General features: G+C 41.9%; 1 protein-coding gene across 1 annotated transcript in view; it reads right to left on the bottom strand.

Moving 5' to 3' along the window:
- The window catches only part of LOC115338603 (cytosolic phospholipase A2 epsilon-like), a 35,898-nt gene extending 16,049 nt beyond the window's left edge, over nucleotides 1–19,849 (bottom strand). Inside the window, exons 1-10 of the mRNA XM_030007251.2 lie at nucleotides 19,737–19,849; nucleotides 18,384–18,473; nucleotides 9,725–9,797; nucleotides 5,674–5,810; nucleotides 5,047–5,178; nucleotides 3,868–3,908; nucleotides 2,718–2,760; nucleotides 1,833–1,890; nucleotides 1,211–1,377; nucleotides 1,007–1,093 (exon numbers count right to left, since the gene is read on the bottom strand). Of these exons, the coding sequence (XP_029863111.1) occupies nucleotides 1,007–1,093; nucleotides 1,211–1,377; nucleotides 1,833–1,890; nucleotides 2,718–2,760; nucleotides 3,868–3,908; nucleotides 5,047–5,178; nucleotides 5,674–5,810; nucleotides 9,725–9,797; nucleotides 18,384–18,473; nucleotides 19,737–19,832 (924 nt within the window). The 5' untranslated portion in view covers nucleotides 19,833–19,849. The remainder of the gene's footprint in view (nucleotides 1–1,006; nucleotides 1,094–1,210; nucleotides 1,378–1,832; nucleotides 1,891–2,717; nucleotides 2,761–3,867; nucleotides 3,909–5,046; nucleotides 5,179–5,673; nucleotides 5,811–9,724; nucleotides 9,798–18,383; nucleotides 18,474–19,736) is intronic.

Below are 19,849 nucleotides of genomic sequence, written 5' to 3'. Positions count from 1 at the left end.
ATATATTTCCAAAAGCATTCACTTTTCCTTAGTAGAACATCCCTACCAACAGATCCCAAATGCTTCCAGGTTGCAGAAACCATTAACAATCTTGGTATAGGAGGTTCCTGAGACTCATGCAGTAGGTCCCATTTCCCGTGTTATTCACAGGCTTTCTGCAGCATCCTGAAATATCATTTTTTTGTACGTTTCCCGTTCTTTATGCTCTAAAACACAGCAGGTCTTTGACATCCTGGCCACATTCTCACAGTGAAGAGATTGCAAGTCTGTATTTGCTTCTGCCAAGACTTCATCCTGTCTTAAAATTGTTATTGCAACCTTCATATTAACTGACAAAAAGTGCTCTGTTCTGAAAGGATGTTTTAATGGCCCTGGAATCCGATGTTCTCCTACTTCTTCACAACATAACAATTAATATTTGGATAAGATTGTCCCTAATAATCTGGACTTCTGTAGATGTTTCTTGGCAGAAACACATTTTTTTATAGTAAGGATCTTTTTCTTCTATTAATTTCATTCAAAATTATACAGCACATACATCTATTTCAAGCAATATTCTCATTACATTCTTTAAAATCCATATGCTTTGTCTAATAGTTCCAATGTATTTCAATATATTGTCCTTTGAAGCACATGGTTCACTAAGGGCAGGTTTATTGACTTTTTCCTAGCTTGTGTCCAAGGAGCAACTTTCAGTTTGGAGCCTAAGCAAAGGAGGGGTCAGTGAGTCTTTGGGTAAACAGGGAGAGATGTACCGAAGGAATCACCACATTTCTGACATCCTTGTTGGTCTCTGAATCCACTACTGGCACATAACAGAGACTAATGGAAGCACAACCTGCTTCTGTGGACAAAACAGCTGGAGAAACAAAGCTCCTGTTTGTTCAAGGTCTGAGAAAAAATCAGAACATTTCTGACCCTCTTAGCAGCCAACTGGGACAATATTATGGGGAATGGTTTCTACCTGAGTGACATTTTACTCCTAACAGCTGGAAGCGATGCTCACCTCTGCAATGGTCGTTCTCCTTCCCATGGGCAGTGAATTCAGCATCACGACAGGGGAGCCCGTCTCCGTACTGTACCTACAGGTCCACTGGGAAAACAACATGCTTTAGGACAAGAACAGTAATGGGTTTACCCTCTCCCCCTCCTGCCACTCTCTGGAGGGGCACTCATGGTCAGTTCATCATTCAGGTCACTTCCAACATACAGGGTGGTAGTGCCTCTTCTTCGGCAACATGACGTCCAGCGTTGGCTCCGCATACTTGATGTAGTGGAACTTGGTGGGACCCGATGGGCTGGCCACTCCGTCGGGGCCCAGCGTAATATCCTGCGTCCCCTCAAAGGAGCCCTTCACAGTGAGGGAAAGCTCCTTCTCTAAAAAAGGAAAAAAAAGGCCGTGAGAAACATCACTATGATTTAACCAGAAAATTGCGCTGGCTTGATTAAAGGTGGGGTGCAGGTAGCAGAGCTGTGGAGTTTGGACCACAGCTTTGTCTAGTGAAAAGTGCTCTGAAGGGAGTACTGTCAGCAAAGGGAAGGGAGCAAAGCAGATGCTATTTTCATAGAAAGGGTGCTCTGAATGTTCTCAATGTTATATAGAGCTGGGATTTCAACTTTAATGCAGGTCTAATAGACTTTATTTACATATACTTAAGGGAGTACAAGATGCAGTCATTGAAATCAATAACAACCTAATGTGTTTACCTGGTGCTAACTGCACTGAATACTGTAAATACTATTTATTCCACTAATACATTATATGAAAGGGGCATCCTCTCATCAGTAAGCATGCAATTATTGGTAAATAGGTAAGAAAGAAATAACCCTACTTGATTTTTGCTGCATCTTCTCCGCCACTTCTACTTCCAAACAGCAAAGTTCACGACACTGTAAAAGAGAACAAGAATCTGTGAGAAATATCATCACACCTCAACCTCGTTACGGGGAGCTGTGAATCACTCAGCTTTTGGACATGTCTAGTTCCCTGAAGTGCCTAATTCCCTGGCATTTCTGTGCTTTTGCCCAGCAGCCACTGACTAAGAAAATGAAAAGCTTTGGAGGGAGTTGTAGAGCATCCTCCTGTGACAATGACATACGACTGGGCACAGTAAGAGGAAGATACAAAGGAAGAAAATCAGGAGCATTTGCAGGATAGTAGCATAGATATAAAGGGTTAAACTGGGAAAAACATAAATGAAAGACACATTGCTGAGACATCAAGAGTCAGTAGTAGAAAGGGTTTTCTGAAGAAGCATTGCTTTAATGTTTTGGGTTGGGTTTTTTTACGGCGCTCACTCTTCTTTCACATAATGTAATTACGATAGGTCAATACTTAGTGTTGAGCTTACCCACCGGGCATGGCTCATCTCCCAGGGGAGGAAAGGGCTGGGTAGGTTATTAGCAAGTGGCTTCACAGTCTTTTTATCACTGTGCTTTGATAGATAGCAGTACATTTTTTGAAGGAATACTGATACCAGAGGAAAGCTCTCTGTGTGCACGTGTGTGTGTGGTGTGTCGAAATACAGGACAAATGGGAAATAATAGGATATCACCAATGAACAGGGCAAAAATATATCCCATTCTCAAAGTATCTAAATACAAAAGAGGGAAGAAAGAGAAATAACTGGCCTACTGGCTTGTCTAACCCCCACCCTTCCTTCCCCTTTATATTAATGAAACACTTATAGAAAATTTCTTGGGAAAAAGACACATACCACCAGGACTCCATTGGTAGCAATGGCTTCATGAGGACCAGAACTGGGAAACAAAATGAAAAACAAGGATTTTTTTAGATCAAACAAATGCCTACTCATCCCTGCCCAGGGTGTTGCCTTTTCTCCCCATTTAGAAGAAGGATGGCCAGAGGGACCCCAGCAGGTATGTAACACACTCCTTTCCATGGTTGCTTGGACTAAGCACTGCTCTGAGGTGACTTGCCTCTGTACCAAAGCTGAGCAATGTGTATCATGGCTACTTTTTTGCAGTGCAATCTCGTGATCATCTAAAATGGAATCTGCGGCTGGGCAGTCAAATTCTTCTCCTCACTGTAACATGTAAAGTACACGTACTTCAGCGGTAACATGCTAATATGCCAGCATATCCCTGTGGGAAGCCCAGTTCCATGTATTTGATGGTATGCAAATACAATCAAAGGGGCGCAGGGCGGTGGGTACCAGCTACATGGGAAAAAAAAAGCTTTCCAGATCATTCAGGTGAAGTCAGGAGATGGTGTGGAGTGACTTGAATTCTGGTCTTGGCTCCCCACTAGTTCGAGGGCTCACCTTAGGCCGGTCACTTTATTTCTGCCATGCCTTATTTACCTTGTGACAACACAGAGACAAAAATACTGATTCACGTGGATGGCAGGCTGACCATGCTGGAGGAAAAGCCCTGCACATTGTCATTGTGTTTGAGAGAAAGAAAATAGAATTACTAGGACCAAAACATTGTTGCAAGGGAAAATCGAAGGAGTCAGAGATACACTAGAAACCTAACCAGGATGGTTCAACATTAAGAGTCTGTCGAATGCATAAGCTGAAACAGGCATGGAAAGATTGATAGACATGCATGCACACACAAGCTCATGCACACACACTCAGAAAGTCTTCTGAAATGTCCCTAGGTAGACAAATCCAACATTGTGGGTAGAAGAGACAATGCTGGGAGGTGCGTCTTTGAAAGCAACTAAACTACAGAACAAGATGATTGGAGGTATCAGCAGGGTGTCTGAGACTGCAGTAATGATGCAGGAGAAGTCTGGCACTTTTTTTACAGAAATTCCACAAAGCATGACTTCTAATGCTATGTCTTTGTTTTAGCATTTAATGATTTTTGCATTTTTAAAATAATCTGTATATCACTTACGCGGCTTCCAATTTGAATTCAACCTCTAGCTCCTCCTTGGCCTGAAAGCAAGAACAAGAAATTAAATGAAGTAGCTACACAGTGCTTTCTCCCTTGTCTAAACCCAGGTCCCTGGTATGCAATATTGAAGTTGCAATGCACAGCCTGTGATAAACATTTCAGACTGGAAGGTCTGAAATACCATTTCAAACCAGATAGTTTAACAATTCCTTCCTCACCTCCTTCCTTCTTCAAGGTATCATCAAAACAACCTGTACTTCTATCTCTTAGTCTGAAGCTGCTGCAGAAAGACAATTTGCAACTTGCTCTTTCTTCTGAATTCTACCTTTTTCTCCTAATTATTCCTGGCACTGTCCTGACATGACTTACTGTCCTTGCTATTAGCTTGGAAGTTAAAGATAGTTTCCACCCATCACTTTAACATAATAAACAGAGACTGGTATTATTGAGTGATTCAGAATTACAGTTATGCAACCCCCTGTAAGGCAGTGTTGATATGTATGAGCTAGCTGTGAGTGACCTAGTTTGGGTACCAGAAGCAATCTGCCTATGGTAGCAAGAAGTTGCATGCGAGAGAGATATTTCACTGATCTCATCCACAGATTTCAAAGGGAATCAAGACTCTTTTTCCCATTTTATAGATGGGAAACTGAGAAACAGGGTATATCAGTCATTCAGAGCTCCAAAACTGCACTAATTCTGATAGACGAGTCAGCAGGCTCAGCCCTACCCGAGGTATCACTGCAGAGGACAATGCTGGGATACACACAGGGGCAACTTCAGCTTTGCCTTTGGGGTGAAAGTAGATACAATCAAAGGGACAGGGGTTAGTGGCTATGAATTACATGGAAGAAAAATAATTACAAATTATTCACCCTGCAATGGCTGTGCAGCCTCGGTGTTGCTCAGAGATAGTTCACAGTCTGATCCCTCCCCTACCTACTGCACTGTTTCAGTCATATGCTCATTAATAATTTATAAAAATACTGGGAGGAAGGGCTCAGGCTCTCAAATCCATATTTTTTTCCACATTTTTTGTGTTTATATTTTGAATGGCAATTCATGTACCCATTATTGGGATAAGTCATCCATGGCGGATTCAGAAATCTCACCCCAAGATTTTGAAAGTGTTGTATAACTCTCCACTGGTTTCTTAGTTGCTTTATTTTTTGCTCTCACCTTCGGGCTGGGCTTAAAATACAGGAGCACTGTTCTTTCAATTGGAAGTTTAGCGGTATCAAAGAGCGCACAGAGGAGATGGTCATCTGGAGTAGCAAAATCCTCATCATACACTGTCAGCTCCAGCACGTTCTGGAAAAAGAGGGAGAAGGGTTTTTTATAGTTTCTGCAGTCTGGACATCATTAGCTCTAGGGAAGAAGGAGTGTTGGGGATGTGCTTGAGAAGAAAAGTGGAGAAATGAAGTATCATGCCCCTTTGAAAAAACATACTGTAAATTAAATATTCATTCTTCCCTGATTCAGTTTAACTGCTGTAACATGAGTAATACATTGGCTATACCTACACAACAGCTTAGTTAACTCCCAAATTCTGTATCCACCTTGCACTGATTCATATGAGTCTCTAGTTTCCCTAAAACTTCAACACTGAGCTCAGTTTCTGGCCCTCCTAAACAGCACCATTGAACAGCATGGGAACTCAGTCATCTCTGCTGTTGAACAACTTGAACAGGCCCTTATCATGTGCCATCTCTTAAAACAATTCCTGGGCACAGTTCAGGAGATAGATAGGACCCACCACACACAAAATCTTCAGGCTGCTTCAAGCAGACAACTTTGGCTCCTTACCTTGACCTGACTCTGGATCCTGAAGTAGAAGGTTTCATTCCACACAGGATTGTTGGAGTTTCTCACAGTTTTAGTGCGGGACTTTTCACGTGTCGCAGTCGGCAGCCACAACGATACGTAGCAATCAGCCTGGCTTACTGGGTAGGGAAAGAGACAGACCAATTGTTCATGTGGCAAAGTCAGTGGTGCTGCATGACACTGGAAAAGTTACTGCGTGGTAACAACAGCAAGTATGAGTTATTTAAAGACAGAAGTGCCTGATGTAATGTAGCTCTTTCCAAGATATCCTTCTGAGAGGGAAAAAGCACATATCATAAGATGACCTAGAACAGGAGGTGGTTTCTGTTGTTTCTTGCATGAGTTACAGAAAACAGCGATGTTGTGTATAAAAGAAGAGAGAACTTCCTCTTCTAGTCAGCCACTTTCTTCAGTTTCTCAACGAACAAGCTTTCCTGTGCTCATGTGTGCATGCACACACACACTAACCTTCAGCTGCTGTCTGATGAGAGGGGCCTGGGAACCTCCTCCACGTTTTGAGAACAACCGTAAAAAGTCTCCCTCTCTGCCTTGCCTTCACTGTTTTTCATGGTGAGGGTTTGTGAAAGCAGCTGCAGAACTACCCCTGTTGTAGGAGGCAGCAGAAGCTTCCTCCAGAAGGAGCTCATTGAATTAGACATTGGTTCTTAACTAAGTGCCACCTTCAGGAAGAGCGGGACCAAGTCTCTCTCCAGAAATGCACTGGGAGAAGGTTAGTGAAGAATAGTCCATCCCATTTCTCAAAGGCACGTAAATTAAAGTATATCTCAAACAGCTACAGCCAAAAATGCAATGTACTGTGTGCCTGGGGAATGCAATGTTTCTTCATGAAGGTTACACAAAATACTTCAGCACCTTGAAACTCTCTCTTACACAGTTCTTAACAATAAAATGATCAGATATCACGTACTGCAAAAGGTAACTAACAAAGCTGGTGAAAGTGCTGGAAGGCATGTCCTGTGAGGAGCGGCTGAGGACTTTGGGCTTCTCTAGTTTGGAGAAAAGGAGGCTGAGAGGTGACCTCATTGCTCTCTACAGCTTCCTGAGGAGGGGAAGTGGGGAGGGAGGTGCTGAGCTCTTCTCCCTGGTATCCAGTGGACACGTGGGAACAGTTCAGAGCTGCACCAGGGGAGGTTTAGACTGGACACGAGGAAGCATTTCTTTACCGAGAGGGTGGTCAAACACTGGAACAGTCTTCCTAGAGAGGTGGTCAATGCCCCAAGCCTGTCAGTGTTTAAGAGGCATTTGGATAATGCCCTTAATAACATGTTTTAACTTGGTCAGCCCTGAACTGGTCAGGCAGTGGGATTAGATGATTGTTGTAGGTCCCTTCCAACTGAAATATTCTCTTCTCTTCATAAACAATGCAGAAACAATGCACTGCACAGATGATGCATGTTGCAGCAGACTGCCAGGAGACTGACTGCTAACATTGAAAACATCGGCTGCTCACACCAAATGTCTCCCCAGTAAGGGTACGTCTAGTCAGCCTGGCCAGTCTGGCTGCCTTATACATTTTGCCTTGCTTAGGCACATTACTATCTCTCTGAAGGAGGAACAACTTCTCATCTGCACCTTTTCCTTGCAAAGGAAGTTGCTTGTCTTTATTTCATTTGTAGACAGAGTTGATTTAAGACCTATATTTAAGACTGCCCTCCTTCTGTCTTAAGACACCACTTCTAACTGCCTACTACTTGTCAAATTCCAGTATTCAGTCTATGCATTTCCAGGAAGCATGTCTGTCTTGGAGTGGGCATTTTGGGAAAGTCTCATCTGGAAGAGTTTAGCTTTTTCCCAAGGATGAGACAGAAAAAAAACATTAGGCTTTTTCATGTTAAAAAAGAAATTCTTAATCATTTCACTGCCAGGTAATAGCCCTGCTACACCTTGCTCCAGAGTAGTAGAAACAAACTAATTCTAGAGTAGTACTGCAGCTGATCCACCCTGCATCATTCAGGCAATGCCAGAGTAAGGAGCTCCCAAACCAGAGTTTGCATTGGGAGTACCACATTTAATAACCCTTGCTAGACTTATGCTCCACGAATAATTTCTTTTTAAACAGATATATTTTAACATCCATACATTCCCTTGACAATGAGTTCCACAGTTTACTTGTGTACTCCTATTTGTTTTAAACTTCCTGTTTGATAATATTATTGGGTGCTTCTTTATTCTCGCATTGTAGAAAATGGTGAAAAATGACTCGTTATTCACTTTCTCTTATTCCTTTTTGTAGAGACAGCTTCCATGTCCTCCTCAATAATTTCCCTTCCACTCTTAAGGCCTGTAGCCTATTTAGTCCCTCTGGATGTAAAAGTTTTTTCAGATCTGTCATCATAGTTGGTGCCTTTCTACAGCTTCTTTTGTTACTCCATTTCCTCAAGTGTCAGAGGGTTTTGCAGTGGACTTACCAAATACATCCCCCTCAGAGAACTGTATAAACATCAGTTTGATTCTGTATAGCTGTTTATTATTTTCTTTTTTTTTTTTTTTTATTCTGGGAAATTCCATGCAGATAATAATGCTCTGAAGAATTTTGAAACTGCAAAAATAGGTATTTGAATATGTTTGGAGATCCTAGAAGTAGTGATACTGATTTTTAATTGTTTTTAAAGTAATTCTGTATGACTACTGCATGACTTTAGGTTTATCATTGGAGATCAATGACTATTGGCTGTTTGGCTGGCAAAGTACTCTGTTCTACTGATGTGATTTGTCATTCTTGTATCTTAACTGTACTTTGAGATAAAAAGCATATCAAACAATCCTTAATTATATGAGTAGTTGCAGGCAAACTAGTCAGCTGTGTATTTAATGCAAAATATTGCTTCAGTTCTGCTTGCACAATCTCTTTCTACAACCTAGTTATTTGTGATTTTGTCTTGCTGCCTGCCACGCAGAAGATCTGAGATGTGTCCTTGATGAAACCCGTCTGTGTTATTGCATCATCACACGTGTGCCACAGCCATGGACCAAGAGGGAGGTGCAGGTGCAGAGACCCAATGATATGACCTAAGATATGGCTAGTACATCCCTCACTCAGAGCTGTGAGACAGGGAAGTCCTATGATATACCATCCAGAAATACATGTGACAACTGCAGGGTAAGATGGAAAAGGTACTGCATGGTAAATCCAGATATTTGTCTTTCAGAACATCTTCCCTGGCTCTTCCTGTGCAAGAAACTATAGTGCTGATCGCTGCCGCTCACAGTGAAACAGGAGAATCAAGAGAGACAGCAGGATTACACCATTTCCTTTCCATGGTCACCCTAGAGCTACTTTCAGCATCCTTTCACAGGTGGTCATGTAGCTGTATTGATTCAAACAAAATGAACTGTTAATTTGTCTATTTTGTGTGAAATGCGTCTCCTCACTGCACATGTGGATAGTCCATGTCCTTTAACTAAACAGTGGTATTTTCCTTTCCTGCTCCCTCACTTCCCACCACTTTCCTACCGTGTGACACACTCTTGCACAACTGCAAGACTGCTGCAAGAGCATTAGAAGGGACAAGGCATCCGGCTCTCAGTCAGCACGTTTTTTGACAGTCATTTCAGGGTAATTAATAGTGGCATTAGCCTGGTGGTAATGATTTTAGAAAGTTTTTTCTTGTTCATTTCATCTGTGTCAGAACCAAGACTGGGGAGGTCTTGGTGAAAAAGTTTGCTCCTTCCAGCCACAGTTCCCAAGGTGCTACAACCCAAAGGCAAAATTACCCCTTGCTTTTGAGAATATGGGATGCAGTCTTTTTCATCTACCTGTGTCAGAAAGTCTCCTTTCTTTGGGAGAAAGTTCTTATCCTCAAAAACACATTCAAGTCTTAAAACTAACCAGAAAGCACAGGAATAACATTCAATGAACCAGCAGCAAGCAGCAAGGACTGACCTGGTTTATAACAATTAGTTTACATAAACACTGGGTTATTTCAGAAACACTTGGAAAAGGTTGCTATACATTATAAAAGAGAACTTGTTGCCTGTACCCTGAGAGACCACTAAGAATGGAGATACTTACAGGTGTCCACTCGCTGGAGATTTCTCATTCGGATGATCCTTACGGTCAGCAGGTAGCAGGGAGAGGATTCTATCTGGAGAAGAGCAGTACAAAACAGAGTATGAATAAGCCTTCAGTGGGAAAAAGTATCAAATGAGCAAACTAACCAAGTGCTACAGAACAATAATACAGTCGGTAAAAAATGTGTCAACCATCTCACTATTCTGCAGGTGAAAATCTGCAACATAAGCTTCTGCATTAAAGAAGTCTTATTTTCATATTTTATACATTGCGCTGTCTTTTTGCTGTGTTACTCTGAGAGTCTGGATTGCTCATCACAACAGAACAGAAAGGGATAAAACCCTGCCAACTGATACTGTGTGTGAGATGCTTGCAAACCCCCTTGCTCTGAAATTGCAGGCTTCAGCTCTACAACATAGCTACAATAAGTCTCTCGAACAGAGGCAAACACCATGATGGAGTTGTCAAAATACCAGCAGTCTTACTCAAAGTTACAGTCACTCCCCTTAGTAACCACCCATGAGGTCCCATTGCATTGAAAAGAGCACTGTGGAGAATATCTGTTGTTGCTGACTCTCACAGGATAAACCCGAAGTACCACTCTCAGAGACGTGTTTTCCCTTCTGCTTCAAAAACATAGATTTCTCTTTTTTCCCTTTACAATTTTACAGGAAAAAAACAGTAACAATAACCTGAGCTTTTGTAAATCACAACTATGAGATGAACCAATGGCTGAGAATTGTTTCCAGAGGATTTAGGGGAAAGAAATTAGGTAGGGGTTGCCATTGGGGAAAAATAAAGAATAATATCCCCCTCCAAAAACCCCTTAAGATTGAAAGTGCTTAACTTCCTTTGGTCCCTTTGAATGTCTCAGCCATAACCTTCTATAAAACAAGTCTCTCCAGATTTTGTGACTGCAGGGACCTCTTCCTATTTATTATTAGAGGATAATGTGATTTCCTTCGTCTAAGGAAGGTGATTTCCTGCTGGTTCATTCCATAAAGCTGTCTCTGGCTCAGACCTGTAGGCAGAAGGCTACTCTGACAAAGCCAATAAATAAATCGGCATTTCCTTTGGCTGTGACACATGGTCATTTCCTCACACTCCTAGAAACATTTCCACCTGCATAAGTGGTTACAGCAGAGCCCTCCAAATCATTCTTTTCGACAACTGTTATTTTTATCAACTGATTTCCTCTCATTTAGGAGCATCCTTCTATTTCTATAGCACTTCAGAGACTTCCTAGAATGACTATAAACAAGCAGACAAAATAGATGTTAAGGCAGATAAAGAGCTGGAAGAACCTCACTTAAAACAATATGTGTAATGTTGCCAATTTTTTTTTTTTTTAAGAGAACAGAGCAAAAAGGACCTTATTTTCACATGGGAAGACAATTAGGCCTCCTTTGTCACAAGAAATTACTTTTTCAATGTGTGTTTAAAATCCTCTTTTCTCTCTCCTAACACATCATGTTATGTTAAAATGTTTTTGCTGAGATCTTAAAAAGGGTTCCTGCTTTCACCCCTCCTATATGTGCCTCAAGAATTCTTAGTTTTCTTCCTTTTTTAGTACTTCTTCATGAAATGCACCCTCAGCAATCCATCCACCTTCCATTTCAAGTGTTCTCAAAGGAGAAGAAGCCTAACAGAAGCTGTAAAATTTGCAAACAACAACTGATGGCGGGATAAGTCCTCAGAGTTACCCCATGCAAGGACACCGGTTCACATTTCAGAAACAGTATAGCCATATTAATACAGTTCTCCACCCAGTTAATTAACCCTTCTTCTCAGATGGGTAATTAGCAAAGGTGGATCACCACACTCACATGTTAGGAATGAGCTTGGGCACCTCAGCATATGCCCTAGAAGGCAGAAACTCATTGTTCAGGAGGATCTGTATGAGCACGGGGCAATTCTTGCAGCCATTTATCTCCAGAGATTGCGCAAGGCACTGCCAGCTCCTGATCAGCTCCAGCTACGCTTCCTCAGGCAAATGGCATTGCTTGAGTGAGAACCGATGGATTCAATATTTGCAAAGCGGTTTGAGATTCTTAGATAGGAGACATTAAGGAAGTGCGGTGGGTTGGGGTTTTTTTAACGATTATTACAGGGTTTCTGCCATCTGATCACCTGTCTCCTGGTTACCATGTAATGACTTTCTAATGTGTTAGCCAAATTTCCCCATATGGCATGGGGATATCAATTCTCAGTGATGCAGCTTTCACAGAAACACTTACTGAAGTTTCACAAAAAAAAAAAAAAACAGTGGCTTCACAGAAGCTACAGAAATCAGGACCTGTGCTTGCACTGGAGGAGAGGCAGATGCCACCAGCCAGTTACCCGAGGAAGAGGCAGCAGCCAAGCATTAGCCATCCTGGCAGCCCCTGGCTCCTGCTGGTGGGGGTAGCAAAGACAACAGGGAGAGCAGAAATCACCCGGTGATCAGACCTTGCTAATTCTACTGCTCCCAGGAGGATTTGCTATTTTAATTAATTCCAGTAACATATTAAACAAAAGAAATATATTTAAATAGCAACTGTGACAACCATAACATGATGTACTAGGGTCTAGTTATACAAACAAAAAAAATAGCAGCTATGCATGTATAAAGCAAAGGATAGAAGCTCTGTTATTCTGTTTACTTAAAACCTATTATGATCCCTTTAACAAAAAAAAAGGCTGCTGCTATGTCGTGGTGTTCCACATACAGAGAGGTTTCCTCAGCATTTAGCGCTGTCACATTGTAGCTTTGCTTTTGATAAAATCAAGACTGATGTAGTCACTCTATGACTGTTTTGTTTCACTGATTGTCAATCTGTTGGCTTGTCTTCAGTTCAGTGCTTCCCAAATTGTGCTTGTGTGCTTCATGTACACACGTGTATCACACAGCTGTATGCAATATAGCACACTGTGGTGCCAGTACACGAGCAGGATGTACACTGCTAGTTTCTCTGTACTCCCAGGGAAATGAAGCTTTACTGGGATTTTCCAAACAACAGCTCCATCAAATGCAGAGCAGACCTCATAGTGTCTTCTTCCAATTTTCCACCAGTTCCTGTAAAAAAGAATAACATGGTATGATACTTGGCACCAAGTTACCATTTTTGTGGAAGTAGAGGATTCCTCTGTCATGTGAATGAGTCCAACTTTCTCCCACGTGGGTGAGTAAGAATTTGAAAACAGAAATTTCTCTGTCATGAGAGCTCTGGTGATGCAGGCTGTCTGCATTCCTGGCAGATTTGTACCTCTGTAGGTCTATCCCAGCCCTCTTTAAAGTCACGCTTATATCCAGATGTAGGTATGTGTGGCATGCATCCATCTTGAAAAGCACTGCTGTAAATTACTCCACTAGTTTAGCTGTATAATACATCACAAGTGGCTGTGGAGCTCCAAAATGACCATACTCCTTAATAAGACAAGAGTCAATGAGATGAGAGGATGGCTATTCTTCCTCACCTTTTTTTACTTGCTTTACTCTCAGTACCTTTCTTCAGCCTCTAGGCTTCATCATCTAACAGACTCTTCCAGCAGGGGCTATTGCTAGCAGCATCTTCCCAGCTTGTGATATCAATGGTACGGACATTCACCACTCTGCCATGCCTACTGTAGACTACCCCAGTCTCGCAATTCCTCAACAGTACAGTCAAATGTGTGTTGGGTCAATGCATATTTTGGTTTTCAGTGTTAGCTCCTTTTTTTACCATAGACGTTCAATCAGGTAGCAGAATATTGTAGCTGCCTTCCCAAAACAGAAAGCAGTCCCCCAACAACACTGATCCAGAGTGGAGAATTTACTCCTGAACCTCCAGGAGCAGCCAACACATTCTCAGTCTTGATTGTTGCTCTTTTTTAGATTGGTATTTATTCCAAAGCAATCATAAGCTAACAGAAAAATAATGCGGAGATCCTGAAATTCATCTTCAGTGTGTGTGATGAAAACTGTATCATCACGAAAAAGCAGCTGTCCTCCCAGCAGATGCTCAGCTGTTGCTTTTCTACATGAAGTGTGGAATGCCTTCCATCTGCTCTCGTGAGGAAGGTGGCCTTTGTCATGTTGGATGAAAAACTGTGATGGGGAAGCAGAGAAAATTACGTGCCACAGTGTGCTGGTACCATTACTTGTTTCAGTGCAACTGCACTGCATGCTATTCCGCAAGCCATCCTGCAAAGATCAGACGAGGTTCAAAAATACCTTGAGGACAATCAATTTAGTTTTTCAACATTGAAAAAGGCCGTTTCTACAGACCAACCTGAAAAAAATTGTGTTATCTGTGAAAACCATGAAAAGAGCTTCCCTTCCACACACGCATTTTTCCTGCAGTCACCCAATAATAATGCCTCTATCCGTTTCTATTTCATCTACTGGCACAGCAAGCCTTTCCTGGCAAAGATAGCTTCCCTGCCTTGGCTAAGGTCCCCCTGCATTCCTGGCCTGGAGAAACATTCTGCTGAGATTAAATCATTCACAGGATGTCACCAGGGCATTCCTTTCTTCATCTCCAGGTGCTAATTTAACTAGATGGTAGCCAGGAACCAAATCAAAAGAACTAAAATACTTTGCTGCTGACGGTGCATCTAGAGCTGGTGGTGTGTGAAGAAGTGCCCATCTTGAGCTGTCTGAGAGTCAGGTCTTCTTAGAGAATGTGTATCCTCAAGTTTTTTTACAGTTGTAATTGGGATGCTTCAGGCTGTGAACATCACTCAGCCAAGCCCTGCCCCTGCCTGCTAAAGCCTATCTCCCACTGCTGTGGGATGTGCCAGGGGACCCCACTGTGGCACACTGCCTGGTCCGAGGGCGGTTGGCTGCTGCATTTGGCCGTGTCTCTGAAGCTCTTCCTCGTTCTCGACAAACCTGGGCTCCATGTTGGAAAAGCAGCCGCTCCAATTCCTTCCTTCCTTCACCTCCTCCAGGCGCTGGGGCTGTGGCACCTCCATCCACAGCTGGGGGGCTGCGGGGTGCTGAGGACCACTGCTGCCACCGGCTGCTTTTCACAAGCCATGTGTTTCATGTTTTTTATTAGTAATATAACTTCTTCTAATCAGACCAGTTTTTCACCAGAATTAGGAGAAATCTTGGTTGGATATCAGTGAACTAAAAACTCCCACAGCTGGATGGAAGCACCCCTTCCATGCATATGGCCACAGTAACCCTGGTTTCAGCAGGGAAAGTTTATCTGCGTCCACAGGAGCATGACGGGTATATGCAAGACTACAAGAATTGTGTCCTTCAGATCATTGCTTCCTCATACACATACCTGTCATGGGACTCGGAACACTGTCGAGGAATAAGACTGTGCACATGATACTGTGCTTGAAACACATTTCCCAAAAGCAGAACTTCAAATATTGGTCAACACAACATGGATACTCTCAATGCACAGTGACCCCAACTTCTGCAGAGATTTATTATTTGACTGATAACTCAGGCTAGTTGCATAGCCCTTCCAGTACTGTTAACATTGTCCTCCATCTTTTAGTGTTTCCAGATGGTTAACAACCAGATTTTTTCTGATTTTGAAAAATAGGCCCATTTGAAAACACAGAGCATTCAACTGCATGGTCAAAATTATTTCCATATATAGAACTGTAGCCAGGGGAATAGGATAGTCCATCCGTGAAAAGACAGAGCCCTCTTACACTGCTTTGCCCTTCCCAACCAGAACAAATATGAGAGAAAGAAACTAGACTGAGTATTAACCATCTGAGGGTTGAGACTCATCACACCTAATTCCAGATAGCTGTAAAATAGGTGTTTACATCTGACAGCTGTTAGGCATTTCTGGAGTCTCATTCTAAGGTGGACATTACCACAGGACATGCATCACAGTCCGAAAATCTCTATTTCTGACTACTGATTCTCTAGGCAATCTAGAGGTCTATCTCAGACACAGATGTTTTACATTTTTTATGTCAAATGTGGATAAGAGAAACCATATTTCAAAGCTACAAGCTGATGGGAAGTGGCCTCCTTTGACTTTGCAAGGTTCATTTTTGAAGTGGGAGGCATGCTGGAACTTGTCATTTCAGCAGTCTGTATTTCAGGCATCCCCATACCACCACTCGGGGTGGCAGGGGAGGCACTTGGGCTCAGAACAGCTTCTGCAGCTGAGCAGAGCCACTACTGGTGCCACATTCCTGCAAGCACCACGGGGCTGGGGGTGGCTCAGGGTTTGTTGCCTCCTTCCTTTCCAGTTGCTGCTGAGCCTAGGGCTGGACCTGCTCCCAACAGCAAGCTCCTGCCCTTGTGGAAGATGGGGACCCCATGCCTGGCACCAGCAGAGACCCAGCCCTCCTGTCTCAGCTCCTGGTTCACGTGACGGAGTCCCACCTGTATCAGAGGCAGCAGCTGCGACCTCCTCCTAACCTCACCATGCAGTGTGGCAGGTCCCCACTCTTCTCATGATCTCAGGAGCTGCTGCCAGCTTCCAAAACCCAGCAGAAGCCAGAGCTCCTGCTCTGCACAAGGGTGAGAGCTTAACCTGCCCCTCTCCTGTTAAAGGGCTGTCGTTCTCCCAGCTGCACAAACCCTGCAAGAAAAAGGAGCCTTTGCCTGGCAGGGAAATGAGGTACCACTTGACCTGAGGTATGAGGCATCTTACCCTTGTTAAGACATGGCTCATGCTGAATTCAGAACTATGCATCCATTTTTTCCCCTCCCCTTCCCTCACACTAATTATTGTATGAGACCTGCTGCAATCCTTAAATAATTTAATATAAGCACTGATGTCTGAAATACCAGAGCTGGCTCTGCTTGCTGTTTAGCATGGGGCAAAGTACCAGCCAAGGCCTGAATAATACAGATTTCTTAATGCAAATTAAATCAGCACGTTGGCGTAAAGGCACATGCAGTTGCTGGGATAAGCTGTGGTATGTTTCTAATAGATGATCCCTCTTAGCAGGCAGAGACCTTCATCTTTAAGTCTTCTGGTAGTTTCAGTGACGAAAAATTTACATTTGAGAAAAACTGAGCAAAAGATGAGAGCATCCTTCGCATAAACACAGGATATGCTGCAGTAATCAAGTCATGATCATGCAAGTGCATAGGATAGAGTGCTATGCTCTGATCAAAGACGAAAAAACTGACTATGTAACCAGATGCAAGAATGACAACTCAGTCCATCAGCAATGGATTGTCATGAATTTTTGGAATTTTGAAATGTGAAAAATAATCCTTCAGTGAGAGACAGGGGCAATATAGTCATCTAGAAGAAGGTTATGGTCCCATACACATAAGATGATTCTCTTGGTCCACTACCATCACACCTACCCCCCTGAAATTTCACGACCCTTAAATGTCTTTGATCTAAGCCTCTATCCTGAGCAGATAATGGAAAAACAAACACATCACTGTGTGGGATTAAGAAATGGAGACAAGAAGTTACCTGTCATATGTATAATTATCATAGGTAATTATAACCCAGGAGTTCAAATCTTTTGTTTTTCTCACCATGATTTTAGGTTCCTTACCCCTTGTAAGGAGCAGATGTTATACCAAAGACTGATCAATTCATTGTTTTTCAGCCTGTTTTTATTATCTACAAAATTCTTCACCCTATACATGGTCCAGAATTTCATTATCTCCACAGGCTGGAGATGCCAGACATTTTAAGCTAAATATTTGCAGGATGAAATGCCACAAAGGCCCAAGACTGATAGAATATATCATGAGAAAATACAGTATAATCTTCTAATGCCACTGATTTATTTTTTTTAAATAAAAATCCTAACACTGGGCGAACACAAAAGCTAAACTTTGAAAAGTTTATGTGAAAAAGTAAAAATACTGTGAATGTGAATAAGAATTTGTTCTAATTTCTCAGTGCCTAAATTGTACCAGGACTACCTGGTAATTAGCTTATCACAAAGCTCACCTGTCTGCCTGTTTACAGTATTACTTCAACTTCCAGATAAAGCTCCTTTTCAGCTTCTTTTTGTCTCAGTATAACTTGTCTGCATGGTTTATAATGCAAATTTCCATAGTAGTATCTGCCTCAGAAGCAGACACTTCTTGGGACAACATTGTTGTATGAGTCACATTTAACTTCTGTAATCCTGACAGATAGGAAACAATGCCTGTACTTACTGCACAGATAGCAAAGTAGCAGAATGAGAACCCCTACCAAAATCAGTAATTTCTAACAAGAATAAACCTATGACTGGTCTTCTAATACAAGAAATAGCGCTGGCACATTCAAGCATCACTCCTTTCACAGAATCCCCCATTACAGTTTTTTTCTGAAAGTGGTGAAAAATGAGGGTTTAATAATCCAGGACTCGCCCATAAATTGCTAGGATAGAGATTGCACTGCCAAAGCCATTACAGCAGAACATGCATCACTGTTACTTTTGGCCCTTTCAGTTACAAAAAGCACTGTGGAACAGAAAGCCCTCTAATGGATTTTTTTTACAAGTAACTGAGGGATTAAAACAGTAGATATTCTCCATGCTTCCAATAAAACATAACAGAGACATACAACAAGTAATTAGGAAAATCATAAACATAAGTAGAATAAAATGATCCAAACGATAAACTTAAGGGTGTTTCCCTTGTAACATTCAAACTGCTGCCATCATTATTTATCTACCTGAGCCTTCTCCCTTTCTGAGCAAAACAAAACTCTCAGCCCACTTTGGTTTGAAATTCTCTTGCTCATAATACCTTGAAATCACCTTTGTCTGGTACAGTACTTCCTTCATTTTCTTCTTGCAATTCACCATCTCCCAAAGAATCAATGTCTGAGTCTTCATCCTGAAGAAAGAAAGAATGATAAATTATAACATTAAAACAACAACAGCAGCATTATCAGGGTAGATAATTAATTCCTACTTGCAATAACTTATGCTGAAACCCCAATTAGAACAGCTGTTGATTACACCCAGCTGTGTCACAGCGCTCAGCATAACGAACAGACCACCATGTGGTTTGGCACACACTGGTACAAAATCCATGTCAGGGGTACCCTTTCAACAAGTCAATGAAGAAAGAGCCATTTCAGCTGTGAGATACCCAAAAGGTGCTTCTGCATTTATTCTGAGAATAAAGGTTTGCTTTTTGTTTCAAATGCGATCTTTTGACAATCTGCTCCTGCTCTCAGGAGTATTAAATCTCAATTTAAAAAATCCCAGAATCTATTCTCTGGGTTTGAACCCAGACCATGAAACACATTGCAATTGCAAAATTTTAAATGTAACATTTCAATTTTTTCAGGAAACAGAACTTCCAAAATACTTCTACAACATAGGGTGCCCCCTTTTGAAATGCTTTGTAGGAAAATAGCATTAAAGGACAGTTCCTATAAAAAATGTCAAAAGTATTCTGTTTCTGTTTCCAGAGTACTTCCTGAAACAAGGTGCCTTTGTCCAGTCAAAGAGCACAAGAACAATGTATAACGTACTACAGTTAAAATTAAATGCAAATCTTGAAATGACCCAGAGAATGCAAAGTAAAATGGAAAATTCAGAACAAAAATGGGAATGTGGAAATAAAATTCAACTCCCTATCCTTAGTCTTTATCCTGTCCTTATCCCTTTTCCAATAACATAAAATGGGGTTGTCACATTAATATGCGTGTCAAAATTTTGCTATTGATACAGAAATATTAAGTTTTTAATAAAAGTAGCATTTAATTATGGAAGAAAAAAGATTCTTTAAGTCTGGGTCTGGATTCAGGCTGATAATTCAGTCCCATAAAATTGTTCCCTTCCCTGTTCATTTTTTCCACTTTCTCTTCTTTTTCTGTCCCCTTGCTACGCTGACTTCTCTCATTTTGCCTATGAAGCCGAGATCTTTGGCTCCAGCGGAGTCAGGAGGAATTTTGCCACTGATAGCCACGAAAACAACATGTCACCTTAAACTCCTTCAGGCAGAGACGTTGCCGCCCAGTCCCATCAGGCAGTAAGTTTGTACAGTAGTTTGTATATAAACACGCTCACAAAGCCAGATTTTGTTTTCTGTCACACGCATGTCAAATGCAGTGGACCTTTAAGCAAACTTTTAAAGCCGTTTTCTTACCTGTAGTCCTTTTGCATTTGACAGCATCATGGTCTTCCCTGGATTCAAGTAATAGAGTGTTTCTGGCACCTCCACGGGCAGCACTTCCTGAGACATGTTTGCAGGATTTACTC

This window comes from Aquila chrysaetos, chromosome 2 (assembly GCF_900496995.4).
Source record: "Aquila chrysaetos chrysaetos chromosome 2, bAquChr1.4, whole genome shotgun sequence".
Lineage (NCBI taxonomy): Eukaryota > Metazoa > Chordata > Aves > Accipitriformes > Accipitridae > Aquila > Aquila chrysaetos.
The sequence above is the reverse complement of the archived record's forward strand: the minus strand, read 5'-3'. Positions and strand labels throughout refer to the sequence as shown.